This window comes from Scleropages formosus, chromosome 14, assembly GCF_900964775.1.
Source record: "Scleropages formosus chromosome 14, fSclFor1.1, whole genome shotgun sequence".
NCBI lineage: Eukaryota > Metazoa > Chordata > Actinopteri > Osteoglossiformes > Osteoglossidae > Scleropages > Scleropages formosus.
The window spans coordinates 7,069,978-7,096,612 of NC_041819.1; the positions used below are offsets into that span (position 1 = coordinate 7,069,978).

General features: G+C 42.4%; 4 protein-coding genes across 5 annotated transcripts in view; all 4 read right to left on the reverse strand.

Moving 5' to 3' along the window:
* Window positions 1-561: 561 nt before the first annotated feature.
* On the reverse strand, window positions 562-7,213 carry LOC108920522 (high affinity choline transporter 1-like). Its single transcript, XM_018729303.2, has 8 exons — window positions 6,969-7,213; window positions 5,726-5,839; window positions 5,154-5,309; window positions 4,823-4,971; window positions 4,197-4,340; window positions 3,709-3,862; window positions 2,744-2,961; window positions 562-1,209 (listed from the first exon to the last, which is right to left on the reverse strand). The coding sequence occupies exons 1-8, from the start codon at window positions 7,150-7,152 to the stop codon at window positions 562-564; spliced, it is 1,767 nt and encodes a 588-aa protein (XP_018584819.1). The 5' UTR covers window positions 7,153-7,213.
* Window positions 7,214-11,873: 4,660 nt separating this feature from the next.
* Window positions 11,874-13,052, reverse strand: LOC108920514 (claudin-14-like). Its single transcript, XM_018729296.2, has one exon. It carries the CDS (start codon window positions 12,630-12,632, stop codon window positions 11,919-11,921), a length of 714 nt encoding a protein of 237 aa, XP_018584812.1. The 5' UTR covers window positions 12,633-13,052; the 3' UTR covers window positions 11,874-11,918.
* Window positions 13,053-16,220: 3,168 nt separating this feature from the next.
* LOC108920527 (ADP-ribosylation factor-like protein 6) lies at window positions 16,221-19,815 on the reverse strand. 2 transcript variants are annotated; one of them, XM_018729307.1, is made up of 8 exons: window positions 19,693-19,815; window positions 19,019-19,080; window positions 18,804-18,872; window positions 18,383-18,477; window positions 17,593-17,722; window positions 17,420-17,475; window positions 16,470-16,482; window positions 16,221-16,254 (listed from the first exon to the last, which is right to left on the reverse strand). In XM_018729307.1, the coding sequence occupies exons 1-8, from the start codon at window positions 19,813-19,815 to the stop codon at window positions 16,221-16,223; spliced, it is 582 nt and encodes a 193-aa protein (XP_018584823.1). The 2 variants fall into 2 exon arrangements, with proteins under 2 accessions (XP_018584823.1, XP_018584824.1); XM_018729308.1 differs by lacking the exon at window positions 16,470-16,482 and having other exon boundaries at window positions 16,229-16,254.
* A 3,296-nt stretch (window positions 19,816-23,111) lies between these two features.
* The window catches only part of LOC108920484 (ephrin type-A receptor 6-like), a 133,329-nt gene continuing 129,805 nt past the window's right edge, over window positions 23,112-26,635 (reverse strand). The window contains exons 16-18 of the mRNA XM_018729244.2: window positions 24,292-24,485; window positions 23,741-23,890; window positions 23,112-23,353 (exon numbers count right to left, since the gene is read on the reverse strand). Of these exons, the coding sequence (XP_018584760.1) occupies window positions 23,239-23,353; window positions 23,741-23,890; window positions 24,292-24,485 (459 nt within the window). The 3' untranslated portion in view covers window positions 23,112-23,238. The remainder of the gene's footprint in view (window positions 23,354-23,740; window positions 23,891-24,291; window positions 24,486-26,635) is intronic.

Consider the following 26,635-nt stretch of genomic DNA (forward strand, 5'->3'; position numbering starts at 1 on the left):
CTCTCATTTACACACAACATTACACAGGGAAAAATGAAACGATATGTTTCATTTTTATGAGATGAAACGATATGTTTCATTTTTTCATTAAGGATTTCATGCAAACGTTTTCTAGTAAAAGCAATATTGCTCCATCTTGTTTTACTCTTGTTCATTTTTCTCTTAAATCAGAAATGTCAAACAAAACTATGCCCTGTGTCATTCATACCACCAAAATATAAAATATCAGCTTATAAAGACACAGATTTCAGCTTTTCAGTTGTTCTGTAGTAGAATTGCACTGTTTTTATCAAGCAATCTTTTTGAGCACTTTTCTTTCCTTTAGACCCATTTCCTGATATATTTTCAGCTAATGCACAAGCACTTGCAATGGAAAAGAGAAGAAGCTCATTAAACATAGAGAAAAGTCAACAAAAGAAACAAAACAAAAGTCTCTAAAAATAATTTAAAAATATATTTACTTCAACTGAACCCTAGATCTCAACCACAGTGTGTGTGTCAGTGAGAATTTTATGCCTTTTTATTTTTACCAGGTAAGGTCTTCTTCACACCCTGAGGTCTCTAATCATTTTCGGTGGAGGAGTCTGGGCTCGTTGCTCCATTATCCAGCGCCTCTGTGTTCATGAACGTTCCTGCGACCACTTTGCTGAGCCGCCGCTTGGCCGGGGTCAGTTCAGACAGGCGGATTTTTTCGTCATTCATCAGCGTCGTTTTGTCCATGATCTCCTTGCTGTGCTTTGAGACAACTGCATCCATGAAGTCATACTTTGGCAAGAGCTTCCCGCTCTCAAAGAGGTATTTTGCCAGGTACGAGAAGGCTATGTTGGCCAGGAGGGATGCCAGCATGGACACGGTTTTGAACGGGAACCTCTGCTTGATAACGTACTCGACTTCATGCGTCAGGTGGTGCACCTTCTTCTCCTCGGTCCAGCCGGGGAAGAAGATGAAGGGAGGCACTCGGAGGTAGGGCTCACCACCACTGATTCGGAGCAGCAGGCCAAAGATGTAGCCAGCCACAGAGCCATATGTGTTGGTGCCCTTGACGAAGAGCACGCAGATGAGCTGGGGGAATATGATGACGTAGACCAGATCCGAACTCAGGTACCAAAGGCCGTAGACGGTGCCCGTCAGAAGAGCCATGGCTGTGGCCAGCGCCCCGAACACAAAGATGGTGACCCTCATAACCCACACGATCTCGCTGTCGGATGCCTGTAGTGGAACCCCAAATGAGACATCCCACAGAGTAACTCTTCAGGATGTAAAGAAAGCACGCACACACACACACACACACACACACATACACACACACACACACACACTGGCTGAAGCCGCTTGTCCCGAGCGGGGTCGCGGCAATCCGGAGCCTAACCCAGCAACATAAGGCAAAAGGCTGGAGGGGAAAGGGACACACCCAAGACGGGATGCCAATCCATCACAAGGCACCCCAAGCACGACTCGAACCCCAGACCTACCAGAGAGCAGGGCTCAGCCAAACCCCCTGCGCCACCACGCCCCCCATGTAAAGAAAGCACTTTTAATAAATATATTGGAAGGGAATTTTTTCATCTCAGAATCTACCTGAAGAATATGTGTCTCTATAAAAATGGAAACAAGTTGAAGAAACAAAGTAAAGAGTGAGGTAAAAAAAAAAAAAAAGGACAGAAATCAGCGCTGGGTTTCGGTGTTTGAAGGCCTTAGACACTGGCAAAAGAATTGCGTTGATTGACACGATGCACTTTAAACCATTCTAATGCTGAAACATATGATTAAATGAAGAAGCAAAAGAAAGAAACTTTTTCGGAAAGTATGCAATATAATTTTGAAGTTTTAGTTGCCTTAAATTTCTGTCTCACGATCTTTTTCCTTGTTCTCCCCATTAATTTTCCATTTTTCTCCGGCTATTTAAAAATATTCTCTCCTCCGTAGGTCCACCAAACTTTGCAGGCCCTAGGCACTGTGCCTACAGTGCTAATGGGAAATCCGGCACAGAAGCCAAGCAGGGTCGCTCACAGGCCGGGCTGCTCCACGTCATATGACGAATGAGACGTCTGTACGGTGCAATAGCAGAAGCCCTAATGAGCCATAAACTGGGTACTGCAGTTGTCACTGGAGAAGGTCTAAGCTTTTGTGATGTCATTAAATACCTCATAAACAGTGCAAAAATAACCAGAAAAAAGACAGATAAAAGGACCTTCCACAACTCCAAAGTGCGTTTTTTTTTTTTCTTCCTCTAGACCATTTCAAAACCAATTTAAGCTAAAGCCGGAAATAAACTGAAATTTAATAATGCAACATAAAGTGTTGTGAAAACAGTAGCATTTTCATAAATAAATATGTTATTTTAATATCTTTCCAGCATTACCTTCTGAAATAAATTTATTCTCGCTCATAGTCTTGTAGACAATAATTTGTGAAGTCACACAAAGGAAATGCGTTTACGATTGGAGCATGCTTTGTAAAATTATGAAGCTTGGCAAAAGACTGTTGATATGCATATGAAATTGTTTGGACCTGCAGCAAATGGGGCTATAATCTATATGTCCTTTCCTCCATTCCTATGGCAGTAAATATCACTTAATGTATGGCATTTAACATTTTTGTTATGCAAGTTCAGGAAGAACAGAAATGGTTGTCTTCAAAACTTACTACCACCAGCATCTTTGATAAACTTTACCTTTAAGAAAAAAAAAAAAAAAAAAAAAAGATTTTCCCCGCGTGTAAACCTGAGGAGATGCACTCTTACCGACTGTCGGATAGCCAGCTGGTAGATGTTTCGAGCAAACATGGAACTGGCAGACAGGATGGACGAGTCAGCTGATGACATGACTGCTGCAGACACCGCCCCCAGACCAAAGAAGGACACGTAGGGTGGGCACAGATGTTGGAGCACTATGGGCAGAATCATATCTGACTCCTCCTTTTCTGTGGGTGGTATTGGTCCGTAGGTGGTTTGATTCCAATCTGTACCAGACAATCCATACATCTCCTCACAGTAAACAATTGCCAACTGCTAATAACTTGATAATAAATGAATACTCTTCTATAATTGATGGCAAGAAACAGGAACCGTAATTTACTAATCTGTGTCAGCTCTATTTTTTCAACCTAAGAGACCACAATTCTTCCATGGGAGCAGCAAGCCTTGAGGAAATCTCTAGATTCCAAAGGACTGTTCAGTTGAAAAACCCACAGAACCGGGCATAGCGGTACATAAACACAGTGGAACAGAGAGAACATTTTGGTTGGCTATTAAAATATCTTTATTTGTAAACATTTGAAACAATCTTCTTGGCATGTTGCATGACGTTAATGCCGTGACGCATAGCAAAGTTCACAAAGCAATGGCCAGCCTAAGTTCGATAACATGCACTTGTATGTATGATTGTTTTTCTAAAAAAAAAAACGAAGCTAAAACAAAGACAACTGGACTTGCATGAGTTTTCTTGAAAACGTTTCACCACTCACCCAAGTGGCTTCTTCACTGAAGAAAATGAAGAAGCTTCACTGAAGAAGCCACTTGGATGAGTGGTAAAACGTTTCCAAGAAAACTCATGCAAGTCCAGTTGCCTTTGTTTTAGCTTCGTTTTTCAGATATACCATGACCTCGATGATTGAGAATCTTCACAGACATAAAGTATTATTGTTAGAATCACCTTGTACAGGTTCTTTATAGGTCGCTATAGTAAGGAAAATCATGCCTGTGTTTACCTGTGGAGGCCCCGATGGCCCCTATAAGGACCGAGGGCATGGCCATGACCAGGCAGCCAAATGCGGCCAAGAAGGAGAGCACTTGGGCGTAGGTAGCTGAAGAAGCAGAGAGAACCCGTTGAAAATACACCTGCCAGGGAATGCCCCCCAGCATCTAGGAACAGAAACACCAAATGTGTGTAAATGGAGAAATAAAAGGAAAATATGACATATCTGCACCGGTGATAAGATATGATACTAGCTGGTTGCATCATAGTCATGCCATTTATTCTTTCATGCTCATTCAGTCGTTATCAATAACTTCTTGCCTAGTGCAGGGCTGCGGTATCATAGCAGTTAGTGACAAATTTACACATTATGAACAGGAATTCAAACTACTGCTTCACCATGACTATGCAACTGAATCAGATTGTCACACAATGCCTCTCATTTTTTATCTAATATCGTAAAATTGCGCTGCCTTTCGGAATGGTGATAGAGATACTTACCAAAAGGCAAAAGTTATCAATCCACATCCATATGTCTGATGACTTAATTTTGCCCAGCCAAGGTTTCTGATAGACTTTATTGACAGCTGTAACGGCGATGTCTGACACTGCAGGGTTTGAGAGTGCAAATGGAACACTCACCCACTAAAATTAAAGAGGAAATGGGAGTGTTACTACTTTTACGAGGGACTTCAAATTAATTGCAATTGCATGTTGTTCACTGAATAAACTTACGGTACATGACTGGCACAAGGAAAAACAGCAGATGTTCGAATTACACATATTTTAAACTAAGGCATCACATTCCAGTTCAAAAAGCACTGGAGTGTCTGTGAAATTGTGTTTTTTTAATGTTTATAGACACTGTGTTCACTGTGATCAGAATAAATTATTCATATCGCTAACATGATAAGTTTAGGTTCTGCTTTCCGCAACAAAAAGACTAAAATTGCTTTAAAAAATCAACCAAAGATGTAATTTTCATTCAGATGGTGTGGGACAAGAGGAGTGGTTCAAAATATTTACTACATGCTCTACCAGAGTTTTACCTTAAAATGTACTGTAAACACCCTGTTGAACACAACTATGGGAAGAAGCAGCACAATGGCCAGTGTCACTGTACTCACCAGCCCCAGAAAGATGCAGAAAAGCTGGACCACGTCTGTGTACGCCACAGAGTACAGGCCCCCGACCAGCGTGTAGAAGATGGCAATGAGTGCAGAGATGACCACGGACATGTTGATATTGATGTCCACAATCACACTCAGAGTAGCTCCTGTTCAAAGAAGAAGAAGAAAAAAAAGTCCTCAGTAAGGCAAAATAGAGTCAATTTCATTTGGATAACTTTCTTCCCGAACCGTTGCCTTATGTTATTATTTCTCTCCAGAAACTAAGAAAAGATCCAACATACATACTATACAAGTAGGAGTACTTTACTGAACTCATGTCATGACTCACCTAAAGCTGATAAAATTGCTGCTGACCAGAATATCTCTCCCATGAGGGCAGGGATGAACAGCAGACCCCCCATCCTTTTCCCATACATCTGCTGGAAGGGGTCGAGCATGGTGACGTAGCCTCTGGTGCGCATGGGTTTAGCAAAGAACAGCCCACCTGGGTCAGGTGATAAACACGTGCTTTACTTGACAGGGTAAAGTAGGAAAAGTAGGGACAGCTGTGGTACTCTGGACCCAAAACTTACGTCGGATGTACGATTTCCACCTCTGGCTGCAGGACCCCTGCATGGTACTTACTTTCAATGGCTCCAGTAAAATTACCCAGCTGCATAAATGGCTGAATAACTGTAAGTAACTTAAGACCCTAAGTCGCTTTGAGAAAAACCTCAGAATAATGAATAAATGTAGAAGAACTGAATGGATGTGAATGTAACTCGCAGTATTCCTTCGGACAGCCCCTGCCCAAAGTGTTCCGGCTAATGTAAGTGGCTTTGTTTCAGTGAAAGTGAGGAACCTTCCCCTTGAGATAGAACGTGCGCTTTTGGCGGGAAAGACGGAAAGAGGCGCACTTACCGAGCACCAGGCTGAGCGCGTATCCGAAAGGCGCCTGAGCCCAAGCGAGACCGCACTCGGGGAGGTACACGTTTTCGGCGGTGCCGTTGATGTAGCCCCCTCCCACCCACGTGGCTGAAAATATTCAAATATGACGAGAACACATCAGTTAGGATCGGATGGGATGTCATTATATAATTATTATATACAAACGAGAAGATGCGCTTTCGAAAATATCGCCTGTCAGCGACGACAATCTGAATCTGGACACATTTTTATTTTACAGAAGTTGTTCGCTGCGTGCGAATGTAAATGGTCCTACAGCATTATAAGTAATTTGTCAGATGAAGAGAAGAAAAAGATCTGGTATTCGGTTATAATAAAGACCCAGCAATGCGGGTCTCTGTACTCGTTGCTATTAACGCAAATGATTCAAGTACATTTTTTTTTTTTTTTTTCAAATCGCCACTGGCTGCTTTCCATGTGTCTAGTGAAGTCGAAATGAATAATTAAGAGAGTTTCCAAATAAAACTCAATGTCTCTGGGGGTTTCCTCAGATATTTGAGTTGCATCAAAGGCTTTCTTTGAATAGCCCCCGGTGTGTCTGGTTACGGCGCATCCCTTCCACAACTGCTCTTCCTTTCGCGATTATAATAAGTGTCTGGTGATATCGTTGCAATGGAAATATTACCTGTTTTTTTTTTTTTTTTTTTTTTTTTTAAATCAAGAATGAATGTTTGGTGATTAGTGCCACGGGGCCACTTGCGTGGGTAAAAGTGTGTCAATGAATGAATGGGCAGAACTCCGATCCGATCGGAGTCAGGAAGCCCACTGAAATAAATCAACTGGTAAAATAAAATCTTAGTAAAACGGAAACGCAGTGGGAAAGACTTTGAAAATGCTAAGACAATGGATTAGTTTTTTCTTTTTTTTACTTCCTCACGGATCACAATGGACACCAAAGAGTCTGGTAACACAGAGCGTCCAACGCGACAGATGAAATCTGAAATCTCCATTCGTCACTTACAAATTGGATAATGTAAAAAGAATAAGCCATGGAAAATGACATTATGTGCTTTCAAATTGAGTAAGTAATATAACGCAATGAAAAAGCCTTCTAAACGCGGATAAGGAGTGAATATGATCATGTAAAAACACTTATGGATCAGTAATAAGCAACGACACTGTACTTATAAAATTGCGAAAGCAAAGCTGGACGCGTATGAGTAACTCCTTCATGAAAAGCAGATTCAACGCGCCTCACCGGTCATGGTGAACCCCCCGACAAACAGTCCGATATCCCTCCCTCCAACCATGATGGTCTCACTGTGGTCCGCGCCCTGCGGGACCCCGGCATTCTTGTTTTTCCACGCGGCCCATATTCCCACAAGAAGGATGAGCACATAGAAGATGACGATGGCCACCAGCCCTTCCACGTGGATGGCCATCTCGTGTCAGTGGGATCAGTGCGCACAGCAAGTGTCCACTTTCATCCAGATGTATATATACAGGGCAGACGTGTCTCCTGAAGAAAGTATCGAGAGACAGAAGAAATACAGAATGTACATTCCAACACAAAGTTTCTAATTTCTGTACTTTACTCGTGCCTTGAGGAGAAGATCCATCTTATACACCCCGTTCCTACTCCTCTCTCGGTGACGACTGATAATATCAGCATAATTCTACAAGGAATTAAGAAATTTTAACATCACAAGACATGATTTTCAGCTCATCCTGCAACGCAACGAAGATCAGGCAACTTTGAAACAGACCTGTTGCATTAAAATGCACCGTCGCCACATTTCGTAAATTTTAGTGCGTCGGCTTTACAGTCTTCCTTTTTTAATATATTGTAGTTGATATTATTATAGGATTTGTTGGGAAAAAATCGTTTGTAATAATGCAGAGAGAGGTTATATATTTCATAGAGAGGAACAAGGTGCGCGTAAAACCTGTTTTACGCACCGCTCCGAAAGGAGAATCCCCGTTAGGCTACATCTTTGTCAACGAGATGAGATGAGTTTTGTCAAATTTGGACAAAAGCGGTGCTGTATAAGGGCATTTCGGGAGAGAAGATCGGTTCTGTGGTCTTCTTGTGTTCAAACACAGAACCAGATCCCATGGATGAACATTTCGGCTGATCGCGGCGCACGAGGCGGGCTGCTCACAGCACATCGCAGACAATTCGGGGAAAACACACACAGCTGCAGGTCCGGTGTTCAGCGAAAGACCCGATTCCACATTACAGCGCTTCCTACCTTAGAAACAGTCCGCGGGACGGGTTGTGTCGGTCCAAATAACGGAAAGGTTGAGCAAGGCAAGGGATGTCCAGGAACAAGGATCTGGGTTCTTGTGGTGCCACCCGGACACACCGTCTGCTTCCTTCAGTGTGTGTGTGTGCGTGTGTGTATGACTGTGTGTCTATAGTGTCTTATAAGGGTCACACTGTCGTCAGAGATTCGAGTAAAACGAACGTCAGAGATGTGAGGGGCATTTAGACTGTCAGTGTGTGCGGATCTGTCCATGCGCTCGGAGAAAAGGGTGATGGAGTGAAAAAGTTTTAAATTGTGTGGATGTAGGACTTGGGCTTATTTACCTGGTCCGTTTACAGTTAGAAAGGATTTTCTTTTTTTTTTTTTTTGGATTAAGATGCTGTCCCGACACACCCAGCGACCCCAGGGAGTATCACCAGTGATGTGTGTCTAGGTGCGTCCCGGCACATAAACGGGCGGTTAAAAGCGCACTTTTGCTCAGGAAAAGGAAATAAAAAAGTTTTGTGAGAAGGAGAAACGCGGAACAAATCGGGTCGTGGTGCAGATGTGAGGACTGCGCTCGGCAAGGTGGTCCTGTGTGGTTCCGAGGGGCTCCGCACTGAGCTCCTCTGCTGCTTCTCTCCATGGTTCTGAAACTAGTGCGTATAGTACGCAGCTCGAATAGATTATGAATTAACATCAGCCGTATCACTTCTGCAGAAATATCAGTGCCTTTAGGAAACATAACGCAATAGAGAAAAACTAACATGCTTTTGCTTGCATTTACATCAGAACCACATTGTGGATCCAGACACAAGTTGGGTGAGACGAGCTCAAACACTAACAGCGCCCTCATTCCTTTCCTTCCTTCCTTCCTTCCTTCCTTTCTTCCTTCCTTCTTTTCCTTCCTTCCTTCCTTCCTTCCTTCATTTACTTCCATCCTTCCTTCCTTTCCTTTCCTTTCCTTCCTTCCCATCCTTCCTTCCTTCCTTCCCATCCTTCCATCCTTCCTTCCTTCCTTTCCTTTCCTTCCATCCTTCCTTCCTTCCTTCATTTCCTTTCCTTCCTTCATTTCCTTCCATCCTTCCTTCCTTCCTTCCTTCCTTTCCTTTCCTTCCATCCTTCCTTCATTTCCTTCCATCCTTCCTTCCTTCCTTCATTTCCTTTCCTTCCATCCTTCCTTTCCTTTCCTTCCTTCCATCCTTCCTTCATTTCCTTCCTTCCTTCCTTCATTTCCTTCCATCCTTCCTTCCTTCCTTCCTTCATTTACTTCCATCCTTCCTTCCCTTCATTTCCTTCCATCCTTCCTTTCTTCCTTCTCTTTCTTTCCTTCCTTCTTTCCTTCCTTTCTTTCCTTCCTTCCTTCCTTCCTTCCTTCATTTCCTTCCATCCTTCCTTCCTTTCCTTCCATCCTTCCTTTCCTTTCCTTCCTTCCTTCCTTTCCTTCCATCCTTCCTTCCTTCCCTTTCCTTCCTTCCTTCCTTTCCTTTCCTTCCTTCATTTCCTTCCATCCTTCCTTCATTTCCTTTCCTTCCTTCCTTTCCTTTCCTTCCTTCCTTTCTTCCTTCCCTTTCCTTCCTTCCCTTTCCTTCCTTCCTTTCTTCCTTCCCTTTCCTTCCTTCATTTCCTTCCATCCTTCCTTTCTTCCTTCTCTTTCTTTCCTTCCTTCTTTCCTTCCTTTCTTTCCTTCCTTCCTTCCTTCCTTCATTTCCTTCCATCCTTCCTTCCTTTTCTTCCATCCTTCCTTTCCTTTCCCTCCTTCCTTCCTTTCCTTCCATCCTTCCTTCCTTCCCTTTCCTTCCCTTTCCTTCATTTCCTTTCCTTTCCTTCCCTTCCTTCCTTTTCTTTCCTTTCTCCCGGGCTCATCGCGACGACGCAAACAACCCAGTGCTGTGAGAAGTAAGACCGTGGTATGTGTACAGTGATTTGGAGGCGCCCCCCCCCCATGAATCCTGTCCATCAGTCTGCGAAGCGCAGCAGCGGCGCCGCGTTCGCTTCCCTCCGCTTCTGATCATCATCTCCAGGTGTCACTCATTAATTTCTCACGCGGGCTAATTAATCCCAGAGACGCCACTAACGGCATTGTCTTATTAGCCATCCTTCTCACAGCTACCTTTAATGTGTGGTCCGGAGCGCGAGGAAGGTGCATTCATTACCGCACAACACAGTATGAAGTGAGTCCTGAATCCGTCGGCCTAAAACAACATCGGAGCTCCGCGAAATGTGGCCAAAGCTGATTATTTATCACGTATAAGTACACGCAGCAGAAGGCGGCTCTGGTTTTTAAATGACTGGAAGGGGGTTTTAAATCATGTAGTGTTACACAGCTTTGCTCAGTAATATTTAAATAATAAAAAAAAACACACACGAAAAAGTACTGAGAAAGACCACATTTTATTTTCTCAACTTTCTCTTTTAGTTCTTGTAATCTCTCTTTCAGTTCTAATTCGTCTTTTTGCTGCCACTGACAATGTAAAATGTTTGATTGCGCTCTCGAAATAAATACAGTCCGTGTTTAGTTTCCGTATCGACTGAAAACGAGTAAAACAGGGTATCCAGTATTATATTCCTGCCTCTCTCCCCCGAAAAACGTTAGGCTTCTATTGCCACCTGGTGGTCAGTGCAGGAAATACAGGTAACTTGTGACCGCGCATCGGAGACGCAGCAAACAACGTGTACGACAACAGCCAAAACTTCCAACATTTTAAATTCAAGATAAACACTGATTTTGAATTATTCCATTCAATAATTCAGTAATTTTTTCAATAATTCAATAGAATGTCTTTAAACTGAACAATAACTGTGCTTAGAAAAGAATATGTCTCAGAATATGCATTTCCATATTCTTTTTTCATAGACAAGCCTGTGATTTAATGCTCAGGCTGAAACACCCAGAGCAATACCAGTACTTATGCTGCTCTGTACATGTGCTTCCAGTGAAGACTGGTGTATATGTTTGCATAATCCATAAAACGGATGTTTTCTTGTTGTGCTGCTGAGACGACACTTTTACCAAACGCAACATAACAAGAAGTGAAGTAAACTGGGAGCAAGGCTGTGTTTCACTTTTTATCAAGGATGAGCAACAAGAAGAAAACCCACAGCCAAGAAAATGGGGAATTTACATGTTCTTATGTTCTGTACTACATACTGAAGAAATTCAACTGATCATAATTCCTTTTTTCAACCCCGGTAGTCTTAGAACCGCAAAACAGTAAAAACCCCCAAAAAGTAGAAAAATCTTACACAACCATTCATTTCAGAGTAGAAATCAAATGAAAACAAGAACTTTCAGCCATAAATGCACAGCAGATGCCATTTATCGATTGCAAAATGGATGTACCTCATGTACTGTAAATATTTGGCTTACTGGACTGAGTGTTCTAATTGTAAATTGTGAGTTTTTCCCTATATTTCAATCCAAATAACATAAAAAAGGTTGAGTACTGTTTTATTAACAGCAAAGGTTAGCTGTGCTGATTGCATATGGTAATAAAATGCATAATCTGGAGTTTTTTTGCTAGTGAAAATCCGACCTGAAAATTTTCCTGCCTTTTGGACACAGCTCTCTGGAAAAGTGAAAGAACAAAGCAAGACGATCACTACTAAGCACACAAAGCTCCCTCATGAAAGACGCCAGAGAACAGAATGAATAATCCCACATTTTTTCACAACACACGTCGAATGCAGGTGGTTAGGAATTCAAATACTAAAAATCCACAAAACTAAAGACACGTTAACCCAAAAGGGCGGATTTATCCAGACATCTACGCAGTCGTTTAACATTTCAGTCATGTTTGACCACTGCTTTTTATATTCCAGAATTTAGTACTTCTGAGTTAAACTGTAAACAATGTCTCAGTCCTATAATATGTCCTTCACCGGAATAGCTTCCAGCCAGTGTGTGTGTGTGTGTGTGTGTGTGTGTGTGTGTGTGCGCACGCGCACCCGTGTGTGTCATTTCACACGTAGTCACCAATTCTGTACCCGCTGCTGGAAGCTGACAGGTGGGAGGGGGCATAGTTTCTGTTAGAGGCACCGTTTAGTTCGTACGGTGGGGGCATTGGCCGCACGGCGGTGGCTCGCCTTGTCGTGTAGGGTCGGCGAAGCTGTGAATCTTCGCAGAAGAGGCAGAACACACCCCCAGCAATGATGCTGAGGACGGAGGAGACAAAGCCCAAGAAAACAGCCGGGCCGATCTCGTACTTCAGGGTGCTCGGCAGCACGGGGTTCCGGAAGTCCCTGACAACGCTGTCGGTGGTCCAGGCGACTGTCAGCAGGCAGAGGAGGCCGGCTAGGATGAAGGCCACCCCGGCAGCTACGCTCAGGGTGCTCTTGTTCCGGGAGCCCTCGCAGATTCGGGTGCACTCCATGCCCACGGTCGCGACACCGGTAGCCATCACGGACAAGACGCAGGAGATGACCATGAGCGCACGTGCCGCCTGCAGATCCATGGGCAGCGCCAGGAGTGAGCGGTGGAACTGGCATTGGTACACTCCCGTGCTGTGCCACACACATTCCATCCACAGCCCCTTTATGTAGCCCGTGGCAGTGACGATGTTGGACCCCCCGTAGGCCCGGCGACGCCAGTGAGGAATCAGAGTGGCTATGACCATTCCCAATAAGCCCAGAAGGCTCAGGAAGAAACCTATCATCTGTGTTTCCATTTTGGCCATGTTTGGCTTTGAGGTATGTAATTGCAGAACTTTTAGACAGCAGTTTTTTGTCTTAACAACAACAACAAAAAAAAAAATTAAAAGCCTTTTTTAGTTGCGGGTCTGCTTGTTTCCTTCGTCTTCAATGGGATTCTCACCAGTCCTGTCAAGTCCGCTGGGCGTAGAGTCACTGTGCTGTGAGGTCCCTGACGTTCTCCTTAGAACCGGCTGACTGCTTCCGTGATAAATACGAATGCCGCCGAGCTTTGCTTCTTTAATTTCCTCCTTTGAGCCCAGGAAATTCTCTTTTAGTATCCCAAGAGTGCTGAAGGAAGAAATAAAAATCTAAATAAGTAAAAAAAAACTGCCCGGTGGCTGTCAAACATAATCGCTTTTCTGAGGGAGAGAACCAAGTATGATCTTTGATTAAAAAAAAGAAAAAAGTCCTGTTTCTCTAGGTCTCTGTGTGAAGGATAATTTAGGTTTTATTGCCTTATTGACTTCATTTCTCTGGGGTTAAAGTTCACATGACAGAGTCAATAATTAACCACAAAGTCATAGGAAAGAAATGTTCAGTTTTACTGCATAATAGGAAAGTATACTATCTGAAAATGCAGAAGTTGCTGTGCTTGGATCTCCCGTACCGGTCAGTTTACAGTGTAGAAGAAAAAAACATACCAAAAGTAGAAATTTGCACTTTCTCCCCTTTGTTTCCCCTATGATTTGGTATTTTGGACCAGCTTGTTCCAGGACATTCCATATTCTCAACACTCCTGTCATATATCTATCCTCTCAGCATTCATCAGTCTAACCCACCGTAATTATCGCTTTAAAAAATTAAAATCATACATTGAATTTTTCGCAGTCCTCGATTCGTATATCTTTGAATAGCGACGGTTTCCTGCCTCTGATAGGACAACCAGTAGAGTGTGTGTCCGGACCTGTCCTTCGGGTCTTTCCGGGTGGTCACTGCAGGGATTTCATGAGATCACATTCAGAAGATCTCAGAAGGTCCCGTGAATGTCTTTCCTTTTCCCTACACGCAGAACTACAAACTCTGGAGAATGGAAATATGTGCTTGTCCGGAAAAGGAATTCACGATTTGCATCAAACAATACACTTTATTTAGACCTATGGTTTTTAAGCTAGTTTGAGGAGGTTCCATACAGTCCTAGATGCTCTGAAGGTGTTAACAACATGTCGCCATGAGCAAACGGAACCGGCTTTACTCTGTCAGAAGAGTAAGTTAAAGGGGCAGTTGCAGTTGTATGCGTTGCTGTCACAAGGGACCAGGCGCTGAAACGGACAGCAGTGCCATTGAGTTGTGCCGTTTATCTGCGGCTCTGATTGTCCTTTTAATGGCTGTGTGCTTTATGTTGCTCTGAAGACACATACACGCTCGGGCAGGATGGAAAAGCAGCAGGGAGATCTGAACAAATCGCTCATGTAAAATCCCTTCTCCCGCGCATGGCCATCTAGGGATTATTTATTTCACATTTTTACATTTACATTTATTCTTTTAGCCGACGCTTTTCTCCAAAGCAACTTACAATATTAAGCTACCGAGAATTATTTACCAGTTTTTACAGTTGGGTCTTTTTACTGGAGCAACTGGGGGTAAGTACCTCGCTCAAGAGCACTGCAGCTGGAGGTGGGATTCGGATCCAAGGGAGCAGCTCTAACCACCGCACTATCCGTTGTCCCTCTTATTAATTTTCCAAGCACGTTTCTCCGAATGGACGTTGAGATCACCACTGAGTCTTGCTGACATCACTGCAGAGTTTGGGTTGCCTTGTGTCTCCTTGGTTCTGCGTAGTCCTTTCCCTTGGTGTGGTCCTCCTGTAAATAAACTCTGTGCTCGAATCCACCGCAGGCCCTGGCCCGTGATTGTCACAATGCACTTATTAGGATAACGTCAACAGCTAAGTATATTTTCATATTTGGTTTTAAAGGTGTCCGGAACAGTTCTGATACTTTCGACTTGGATTTCAATTATATTTTCTTTCCGTTTAAAGTATAAGGCATGTATTTTGCATGTGTGCTGCATACTAGAGGTTCTAGTATGTACTGGGATACTAACTTATATGGCTGTGTCATGAACTACATGTCATGAACCACAGGTGCACTCTTCCTTGCATCATATGCCATCTGTGTCTCTGTCTGTTTCCCACTTATTTTAACGGTAACGCAAGGATCGACAAAGGTGCAAGGCAAACCTATGGAGCTGTCAGGAGATTAAGAGAAAACTCGTCCCTGAAAAGCCTCTTGAAAGCTGGAAGGGATTCAGCAGTTCTGAGGGAAAGAGAGCTCATTCTACCACTTTGGGGCTAAAACTAAGAACCCACGGACTTACAATTTTGGACTCCTTGGAAGTGGAAACACCAAGCAAGAAGGGGTAGAGAGGCGCTGCTCTTTTGTTGGGGTAAAGGGAGTGATTAGGTCTTGGAGACCTTTGACTGCCTTGTAGGCCAAAACTACAGTGTTCACTTTGACAAAGGAGGGTAATGGGGAAATGTTTTTGCAACAGCACCAAAAAAAAACAGAAATAAAATGTGGGTGTAGCTATAAGCTGGAACTGGATGTTTGCTCTCAGAACAGCAGGTCAGGATAAAAATGGAGATCATCTGCAGTCATCTGTACGGATGTAATCAGCTGCATGGCAGGAGAAAGCGGTTACGAACGTTGAGGTTTATTACGGAGCCGCAGAAGTGCTCTAGTGGAGAAAAGCCACATCACCCCTCCCCGATGAACCCATCAACAGGCTTTTCATACCAATTAGTGTGAAAGCCAGATGGCTGTTTGGTCCCACAGGTTCACATAAAGGAAAAAAAAAATCTCAGTTCATCTTATTCAAACATGGCAACATGGAACATAAGGTCTGAAGTTATCGGTACATAGTGAATTAGCAGCAGCGCAGCTGACCTTTCGGGTCTCCACTACAATCCAGTGAAACCACCTGTTGTCACACTTGGTTTAAATTTGGGGTGAAACAATATACAGGACTTCTTTTTAAATGTTAACAGTTTGTTTACAAGTTTAGAGCAACATGTTATCCAAATATAACACTCAGTAAAATAAGTGCATAACTGTAAAATGAGCGTACAGTGAAAAAACGAGTATTAGTGTAGTCACAGGGGTAGAAGGGTGATATTTTGGTTGCATCATGTTTTGAACTTGAAATACATAACAAAAAAAATGTACTTTGACATAATTATTTCAATAAGTAAAGAATAAATAAGAGCATGACATATTCACAATAGTACATGGAGACAGAAATAAATAGCCAAGGTCATAACAGTTCCTGAAGGGATAACAGATACGGTAAGTTTTACTGCATGAGATGGGGTGGAAGGGGAATTTCTCTCTGTGGAAGCGGGGGCACAACACTTTCACAAAAACCAAAAAAAAAAGAAAGAAAAATAAGACGACGACTCATATATACAGTCGAACAGATGCAAACAGCTCAGTAACTCCCACTTTTTGACCAGGCAGTTTGATGAACCTTCCTGGATTCACCTTTCTTGGCTGATCATCAGATGAACTTGCTCTCCATGCTCCGACTAGCTTCTCACTGTTGAGACAGCGGCTCTCATCGCAGCTCTCGTTTCGCTAACTAGTCACGTTTTTGTTGCTCTGATCTGATCTGTAAGGAAAAATAACAGAAACAGTTGTAGGCTGTACACATGACATTTGTACAAGGTGATGTTTTTTAATTGAAAAACTTTTGATCTCTGTATGAGGCTGAAGAGGCTTATATGATAAATGGTAAACATTATCAAAAATCCTATTACAATCCTATTGCACATTTTCTATTACAAATTTCACAACACCAACACCACTAAACAGAAAAATACTTACTGTGCAATTTGTTCTATGAAAACAGTGGAATAAACAAAAGGGAAATTGAATTCAATTATTGCATATATGTTACCTGGCTTTTTGCCACAATAAACTGTAATTTAAGAAATATTCTGCATATGCCATCTGAAGCATGAAAATTAAAATTTTCATAAAAGGGAATACATTAATTTAGCAGACACTTTTCTCCAAAGCAACTTCCAATGAACTCTATGTAGTGTTATGAGCCCACACACCTTATTCACCAAGGTGACTTACACTGCTAGATACACTACTTACCCTGGGTCTCACTCACACACACACACACACACACACACTTTTGGAACCACTCGTCCCATACAGGGTCACAGGGAACCGGAGCCTACCCGGCAACACAGGGTGTAAGGCCAGAGGGGGAGGGGACACACCCAGGACAGGATGTCAGTCCATCACAAGGCACCCCAAGTGGGACTCGAACCCCAGACCCACTGAAGAGCAGGACCCGGTCCAACCTGCTGCACCACCACACCCCCCTATGCTGGGTCACTCATCTATCTCATCTATATACATCAGTGGAACACACACACACACACACACACACACACACACACACACACACACACACACACACACACACACACACAATGGGGGAAATCTGAACAGCATGTCTTTAGACTGTGGGAGGAAACCAGAGCACCCAGAGGAAACCCACACAAACACAAGGAGAACATTCAAACTCCACACAGACTGAGCAGGGATCGAACCCACATTCTCTCATACCACCCAGGCGCTGTGAGACAGCAGTGCTACTCGCTGTGCCGCTGTGCCACCTGATACATTTGAATACAGTTGACTTTGAAAATTTACAATATTTTTAATGCTGAACTATAGTAAAGCGAAAGATATGACTACAGCTACTGAATCCCTGTGTGTGAGAAGTTGATGTAGTAAAATCAAACCAGCCATGGTACCTTGCAGCCAGTCTACTCCTTCTTGCAAGCCTTCCCCTTTCACAGCATTGCTTGCACTGGAAGGGAGGCAAACACACACACTCAGTGGCTTCTTGGTCTAGGTACGAAGCGCACGTCATTCAGCAGAGCGAAACTCGTGAAATCGTTTTGCAGATGGACTGTTGGATACTGACCAGATGTGCCATGGTTTGTCTCTGATGCTTTCCAGACAAAGTAGCTGGGAGACCTTAACGGCGGAGACAGCATCTCGTAGGTCCATCTTATTCGCAAAGAACAGAATAGGGATTCGTCTGTGCATGATATCTGCGTTAGACATTAAATGAGATGGGCATCATGATATTTCTCATCTGGGATTCATTTAATTCTGGTTTAGGGCACACAATGTAAGAGGTTTACATGAGATGCTCTGATGTTAAGACGGAAAAGCTTGAAGAATCGGACATTATTTCAAGGGTGGCGTGTGATTCAACTTCCCAATAACCCTAACCTGCAAGCACCCAGGGCAAACACTTCAGCACAAACACTTCCTTTGGAGAAGACATTGCATTTGTGAAATGGTGTGTTGTGGATAGTCCTTTGGAAAAGTGCTCATTTCATTAAAAATGATGAAAATCCATCATTGCACAAATAGAACTTTCTAAATGGGAGTGGTGTTGTATGGACAGCGTTATGAGGACAGTTAGACTGATGGTGTTATAGAACACACACCACATGTTCTTCTGATGCCAGTGTTTATGCCGTGTCATTTATGTTATTTTGAAAGCGGTCATATTTAACTTTGTGTCCAAAACAGTTCGTGCTACTGCCGAAAAACAGCTCACTTGCTTACAACTAGAGCCTGACTCATAAAACGCGAAAAAAGTCAAATAATTCCAAAATATCAAGAGAAAAGAACGGACACAGTACTCAGATATTAGACCAATATTTATAATGACATAAAAGGTTAAAATGGGAATTTTTAACCTGAATGATTCAGAAGTGTATCAAGTTCTTCTTTGGCCACAACCATCCTTAGCTGGTCTCCACTGTCAATGACAAATATGATGGCTTGACCTTCCCTGTTAAAACAAGAGTATTTCAGCCTTGACACAACTGTATGTGTGCTAACGGTAACTGTTCCAAGTAATACAGTATAAATATATATGTGTGTGTGTGTGTGTGTACCTTACTCAGTACTTGAATGTGTGCCAATTACTGTACATGTACATGATTAAATCTATTACCTAAAAAAAAAACCACTCACTCAGCCTATGCAATCTCCACAAAGGTAACTGCTATCAAAAAATGTTGCCTTTTTGGCATTAGGCTTGAATTTATTTTTTTTACCGGTACATAAAAAATGAAAAACACTGTCATAATTTTTTTTTTTTCTGATAAAACTCACTTATAGTAATGTTCCCAGAGATTCCTGTATCTTCCTTGGCCAGACATGTCAAAGACTGTGAAGGATAGACTAAAAGAACAAAAGACACCACTGCATGAGGAATTAGTGAATAATTGGTAATCGGCTGTTAAATGAAACCATAAAGCAAAAAACACGAGTGAACAGTATACAAGAAAATCTGAAAAAGTTGTTTGAAAAATAAATTTATTTAGTACCTTGTAGTCTTAAATTTCTCTATGCTGAAGCCAATGGTTGGGACGACGTCCTGTGCCTGAGACTGCAGTACAAGAAAAAGCAAACTGAATTATACTCTCGACAGTCAAAGAAAACACCGGGATGTGTGCATGTTACCGTGTTGCGGTCTGACATCAACTGTCCGCACAGATCGCTTACACAACACTTACGTTCTTAGGATCAATAACCTGCTAAGGGAATCAGGCCTCACCCAGATGCGTCCTATGCCATTAATCCTGCACAAATGATCAACCGCACTTTTGGCAATGCAACATACACCAAAAACAACCCTCTATGTTCTTCTCAACTGTATTTACAAATTATATTACTTACGACTCAAGCGCAGCAAGCCAACCCAAGTAAGTAACGCTGCTAATTTATTCAGCATTTCGACTATAATGTACGGAAAGAACCCTACGGTTCATACAGAACAAAGTCTGCAAGGAGATTTTCTAAAACACAGCAGTAATATTACAGTAACAGTGCTGCTGACAGCGGTGTTACTGAACATTATTTAACAGTATGTATCGAGGGAAGGTGCAGAAAAGGCGTAAAATGGGATTTATGCTTTTCCAGAATTTTCAGCCTTCACAAAGTGTGAATAATGGTAGCGTTATGAGAACGGACCTAATTGTGGAGACGCCAGAGGACTTACGTCGGATGGTTTGAGCTGATTGATGATAGTAGTCTTTCCGCTGTTGTCCAGCCCGAGACAAAGCACGTTCACCTCCTTCTTCTTTAATCCCAGCCATAATGAGAGCTTGTCGAAAAGTCCCATTGCTTTTTTCCCCCGAGTCTCACATGAACGTATAAAGGACGCTTTGCTCAGTCTCCATTTCAAAATGCTTAACAGTAAGTCCCAACAAGAAATTCATCTACATTAGGAAACTAGGAGCTGAGAAAGAGCCCATCTGTCGGCCTGTTTGTCTCCTCTCTAATCTGATTAAGGTGATTTACACGTGTTGATCGAGAATGAGGTGACATCTACAATAAGCTGCAAACCCACGGTGTACTGGTTCAGCGGGATTTAAAGCAAATGAGCTCATTCCCGAGAAGAGCTAAGTTCTTCAACAGAGAAACGACATGATCTGTCTAAACAACATTCACTGAAAACAGTAACAATACCTGAAGAAAAAAGCATATGTCTTTTCCAACATATCTATCGTGGAATTTCCATTAATAGATCTGCTAAAACCCAAAATAGCACATCCAGCAAATCTGGAGTCACTGATGAGTATGTAATGTAATTGTGTACGTAATTGTGACTGAGGTTATAAATTCCAGTTCCATGAGATGGTCTGTATTGGATCACAAGGGACACAGCAGGATGTTCGCTGTGGTCAACTGTCCGCACATCCAATATACCAGAAAACAGCTTTAATCAAGCTTAGCGGGCTGCAAGGTGACCCTCAACAACAACATTCGGACTTTCTCAACTACCTCCACTTTAAATCTGTCTTCCGAAAGAATGTCAGCTGTATTGAAATAATATGAAAAATGTACGGAAGTCAACAAATGGACTGTTGAGAAAATCTCAGGGCCAAACAAGAGCTGAGGAATTAGTGGTTATTTGTATATGATGCACATGAGTTTTTAAGCATTGGGAAAAGGTGGTGTAACAAGTAACGATTGGTGTAACAGGAGGACTGAACAATAGTAATACTTGTCGATGGAGTTATACACGCTAGGGTGGGGGCACGTCATGTTTGTTTGCACATTGGGGGCTCCTTGTTACGCCTATGATGTGTATGCATCTGATTTATTCTTATTTTCTGAAGATGTACATCACTCTACATTGCTGAATTTCCACCTCTTACTTAACAGCACCATCATCTGGAGACAGGAACACATTTCCTAGTATAACTACAATTACGTACATTTAAATTTACATTTATGCATTTAACAGATGCTTTTCCCCAAAGCAACATAGGTCTCAGGGAAAATACAATGAGTGCATTACATCAACAGAAAAAAAGACTTTGATGCAGACACGTGACTCTAAAGCACAGTTAATGAGCAGTAATTATTATTATTATTATTATAGTATTTATCATTACTGTAATCTGTATTCATCTTAGACCTTTGCCCAAGGTGTCTTACAATTTTGGATAAGCAACTTTTATTTATCCACTTCACACAGCAAGGTATTTTTATTGAAGTAAAGTGAAGTGAAGTGAAGTAAATTAGGGTAAGTACCTTAATGAAGGGAGCTGTGGCAGTAGCATGAATTTCAATCAATAACCTTTATAACAAGGCGACAGCTCCAAAGACAACATCATAATTTACTATCTGCAGCCCCTACAGTACTAATTATTGGATGATGCTTCATGTGACTTCCATCAAAGTTGAGAAGTTTTGATATTCTGCTGTTGTGAAACATTGTGCTGAATTTATGTTTAAAATGTAATATCAAAGCAATTTTAAAATAATATCATAAATATTTATTTTCCCCATGCATTTGAATATTGATAAAAGGAAAATATTACCCCAATGAAAAAATACATTACATTTACATTTACATTTATTCGTTTAGCAGATGCTTTTCTCCAAAGGGATGTACACGTCAGAGAAAAAAAAGCACCCACAAAAAAAAAAAGCAAATTAGCTTAAAATCTATAGGTTTAAATTTTTTAGATACAGATAAGCTACTTTTATTGTGTATTAAATGTCAGTGGATCATCGTAGAGGTGTTTAAAGAGATCATCACTCAAAAAAGAACATAATGAATGAGGAAGCAGTGAAATGAGCACACGTTACATTAACCACCAGAACTGCTAACTTTTATTTGCAAATAAATATTCTCATAAACAGGCATATATAGTCTATAGAACCTGACAAATGGCTCCTTGGAAATTATAGAAAAATAAAATACAAGAATTATAAGTACTTGTACTTTGTACAAAAATTGCCTCCCACTACTCAGCAGTAACGTGTGCTAAACGGCGTTTCTCCTTTCCCGTGTCAGCGGTTGTCCTGGCGAGGGCGCTGTGTCGTCGCTCTCCGACTCGGCAGCATCCTCGCGGCGGCCCTCGCTGTCCGATAAATGCGGCAGCCTCCGAAGAGGAGCCTAGGAAGAGGGTACTCCTTTGCCGCTCGCCTGCAGCAACCGCGGTTGCTTTCGGCAGAAGACATTCTTCCAGCTTGCAGCATCTCCAGGTCGGCGCAGATGCCCTTCTTCCTCTTTTATGTCCCGTGCACAGAAGCCCGTCGCTTTACCTGGGTGCATTTGAGGAACCGTGGCACATGATGGGCACATCTGATACGCTCATGTTCGCCATGTGGGCATCGACTGCCACCGCTTTCCCTGACTTTCCCACCTCCGTGCGGCACCGCTCCTCCCGGACGGCTTTCTGAGTCATACAGAGAAACAGTCGGACTCGTCAAAGCACTGATTGCTCCCGAAAGGGCTACATCATAACATTCAGTCATCCTAATGTCACCGGGGTTCTTTTACTCTTAACATTTACCTTTTCACACCATTAACATTCTCTTTCCAGAAGTGCCTGAGGTGAAAATTGTTGTACATTTAAATCCTGCAGTTAGGTACGAAAGAGGACTCCTTCTCCAAGTCTCTTTTTTAAACAACTGCATGTATTGCTGAATTAAATAAAGCTGCAATTAAAAACGTAAGGAAACTAAAATTCTAACTTATTAGGGGTTTTCACATACAGGACTTCACGTACATTAATACCAGTTTAAGATAATAACTGCTAGATGGAGTGTGTTAATTAAAGGTTGAGAACATTCAGCTGTTGACCTCTCCACCATTTTCAAGTATAAGAATGTCAGATATCTTGGGAGGAGGTTTAACAAATTAGCAATATTTTGTGATCTTTGCTGGATAAATTTAAAAAAAAAGGAATATTTCAAGGACAGTCCTTAATTTCCATGTGTCGTAGCAGCTACATGATCACAAAACAGAAAAGAAAACTGTAGATCAGATCCCCAAATCTACCATAGGATTCTATATATCGACACCGTTGGTGCAGCAAGGCCTACGATCTCCTTTCAAGCAGCAAATAATCGAGAAGTTCACTGTCCCTTGTCTGGCTGAAGCAATTGAGTTTGAACACAATCTGGACTGTCAAGTTCAGTTACTGGGAGTCAAAGGATGCCAGTTTGTAGAGTGAAGGAGACAGAGAGGAATCTTGCTTGCGGGGATGTGGCTGAGACACAGTCTTGGTCTGGCTGAAGAAAAGCCTCATACATGGAATCCTTCCTCGTGGACTTGGAGCAGCTGCAGTCGAAGAGTTTGTATACTGCTCACTATTCGCCTCTGGTGACCGATTAGTGTCACGCCAACTTGCCTGACATCTCTGGAAAGAGACAGAACACAAACTGTAGATGAAAGGACAAAAAGATTAACAGACATTTACAGACACCTTCCATCTATCTGTCCATTACCAGTAACAGCTTGTCCAATGTAGGGTCGCAGCGGTTCGAAGCCTATCCAGGAAACAAAGGGTCCAAGGCAGGGCACACCTTAGATGGCACCCCAGTCCATTGCAGGCAAATCACACACACTCACACACTCACACACAGCTCACAGTCACTAATTCACCTGAAACACAAGTCTTTGGACCGTGGGAGGAAACTGGAGCTTCTGGAGTGAGCGAACACAAACATGGGGACATACAACAGACTACTTAAATGCTTTACAACAAGTAAATGCCAGGATTATACTAATGTAACCTTAAACTCACTCAATAGTCATTCTTGAGATAGAGTCCAACGTGGTGAAGCCTGCAGCCAAGAAGTTGTTCTTGTATTGGCTCATTTTGATGGAGTCCAGCCAGTCACCCACAGAGATAAACATGGGGTAGTCTGAGACATCACCGGGGGATTCTGGGAAACTATGTGAATGGTAATAACAGTTAAAAAAAAGTTCAACACATTAAACATACACCTGTTGGGGCTTCACATACCGTCCGTGCCTCAAGCACTTAGGGAATGTTTTACTAAATAATAAAAATGTAGTACTAAATTTTGAATAAACCTTGACAACGTACTGCGTATTCTATGTACCCTTCCATTTTTTTCAAAAGATGTATTTAGTGTTTGTCAAATGAAGGCCTTTTGAAACAAAGCATTGCCATCTTTGAAATCGAATATTCCATCATGGTATTCAAGACCCAGATGACAAGAGCTGCTACACACTTTTCTATTGATTTGAATCACTTTCCTGCATCCCCCTTTCACATGAAGGGCATCTCGTGGTTTTACGGCAAAGAACTATCTGTTTGTCGAGCCTCACCCCTGGATGTCCTCGACCAGCGTCAGCAGGCTGCTTGGGTTGCGGATCAGCTTGTCCAGGAAGCTCACGATGTCAGCAAACTTGGGTCGATTGTTGCGCTCCTTCTGCCAGCAGTGCAGCATGAGTTGATGCAGCGCCACAGGACAGCCCATGGGTGCCGGCAGGCGGTAGCCCTCCTCGATGGACAGGATCACCTTATAAGAGAACATCTGGGTTAAAGGGCTGCCCTGCGCTCTGGGCAATACATTCATCATCACTTTTCCTCGATTATACATTTGTTGCGCAGTACTACTCTAAAGTGTGCGTTCACCTGGCCTACCCAGACAACACAATACTCACTGCCCATGTCTTTCCCTCTGCAAAGAATGTGAACACTGTGGCATGTAAAATTATTAAGATAAGCATGAGGGAAGATGATTTTCTTTTGATCATAACATTAAGGCTTTATTTACGCTAGTGTAAGGATATTGAGTTATTAAAGCTGTTTACACGACTTGAGTAACTGTATTCTATAATGGCTCACAGAACCTTCAAGTTTTATGTCACTTTTGAGAAAAGCCAATAGAATAAACTGCAAAATGTAGCTTAGGTTCAAATCTCATTACTGCTGTAGCACCCTTTTCCAAGGTACTGAATTGCTCCAGTAAAAAATACTCTGCTGGGTAAATATTGGGTAGGATGGATAAGTGATTGTAAGCAGCTTTGCACTGTAAGTTGCTTTAGAGAAAAGGATTGGCTGAAAAAATTAATAATAACAGAACTGAAGCTACTCTTTTATTTACATGGCACTCTTCTGCAAAGGAGGATACAATGTCAAGGTTAGAATTATTTACCAATTTAGACAGGAGGGTAGTTCTAGCAAAAAAAATTAGGGTAAGTACATGGCTCAAGGCTATTATAGTCAGAGATTGAACCTGTAACCTCAGGATCCAAAGGCAAGAGCCTTACCCACTACACTACTGGGTGAACTGCTACTATTTATGAGAGTAGATTTCTGTTCATGGCTACAATTGGTTGTGCTTATAAGTGTGAAAGTACAAAGTAATTTTTCCATGTTGCCTTATGTTTTGGATTATTAAGTTTCTGTACATAGTTCAATGGTCTTGTGTTCTCTAATGTTCTTAAGTATCCCCATGAGCCTTTATTCCATGTTTACTTTTCTGTGTTATATGACTGCCCTGAACAGACCAGGAATCACCTTTGTGGGGTTGACTGCGTACACTAAGATTTATTCACTTAGCAGACACTTTTTTCCAAAGCAATGTACAGTAAGTGTATGACATACTACATTTAACTAACCACAGCGATTCACTCACTCATCAATAAACTAGTATAGTGGACTACTCCACATACACATTATGGACAAAGGAGAGTCATCAGTTCACCTGAAACGCACACCTTTCGTTGGAGAAAACCCATACAAACCCGGGAAGAACTCCACACAGACCGAATGGGATTCAATCCTACTTTGAAATTCCCGGTCCAGGACTGTGAGGCACCATTGCTACGCACTGTGCCACCACACTCGGCTGTGCTGTCTTTTGTGTCTAAATTAGAACTGCATACAGGACATGCGTGGAAGCACGATAGACACATACTGGGCACGACTGCCATTGTTCCAGATTAAATTTTTTGTTCTATGGGACACTTCTATATGAGAGCTGAATGTACTCTGAAGGAAGCAAACACAATATTCTAGTGCTTAGAGCTCTTACTATCAAAATGCAGGAGTGACAAGTTTGATAAACCACCACAGACACAAAAGATGCCCCCCCCCCCAGGGTGGGACGGCAATCGGGCGTCAGGCTGCAATTTACTTCCATCCATCCCATCCATTTAGAGAGAATATCTCTGAGCACGGCTGTCTGAAAGTACGTCTTTATTAGCTCTTCTACACGAGTGGCGAGGGCTAGGGCCCATCAAGGCGTCACGCTTCCACTGCAGGAGAGGATCGAAGCAACACAAAGGCCGTGCACTGATGGGAAGGCTCCTGTCGCCTTCCCCTTTTCCGCCTCGCCCTCTCGGTCCACCGGTAAGCGTGAGGAAGCATCCTTGTATGCTGCCGATGGACTGTGTGACATTGTCTTAACAGCGCTGCTCCGGGAGATGCCATAATTACGCAATTAACTGCGGTTCAACACACTTTCTACGGCGTCGACTGTTCTTCCTTTGCTGCAGCACCTGTTTTTTGAAGGAGTGAAGAGAAATGCTGGTAAAAATTAACTTTCTTTTTGAAAAATGCATTTGCTGGTTTATTTTTCGCTCATTACAGCCAAAGAAAGGAACATCTACTGACACTGCAAACAACAGTAATCAGTGGTTTTCACTAGTTGTTTAGATAAAT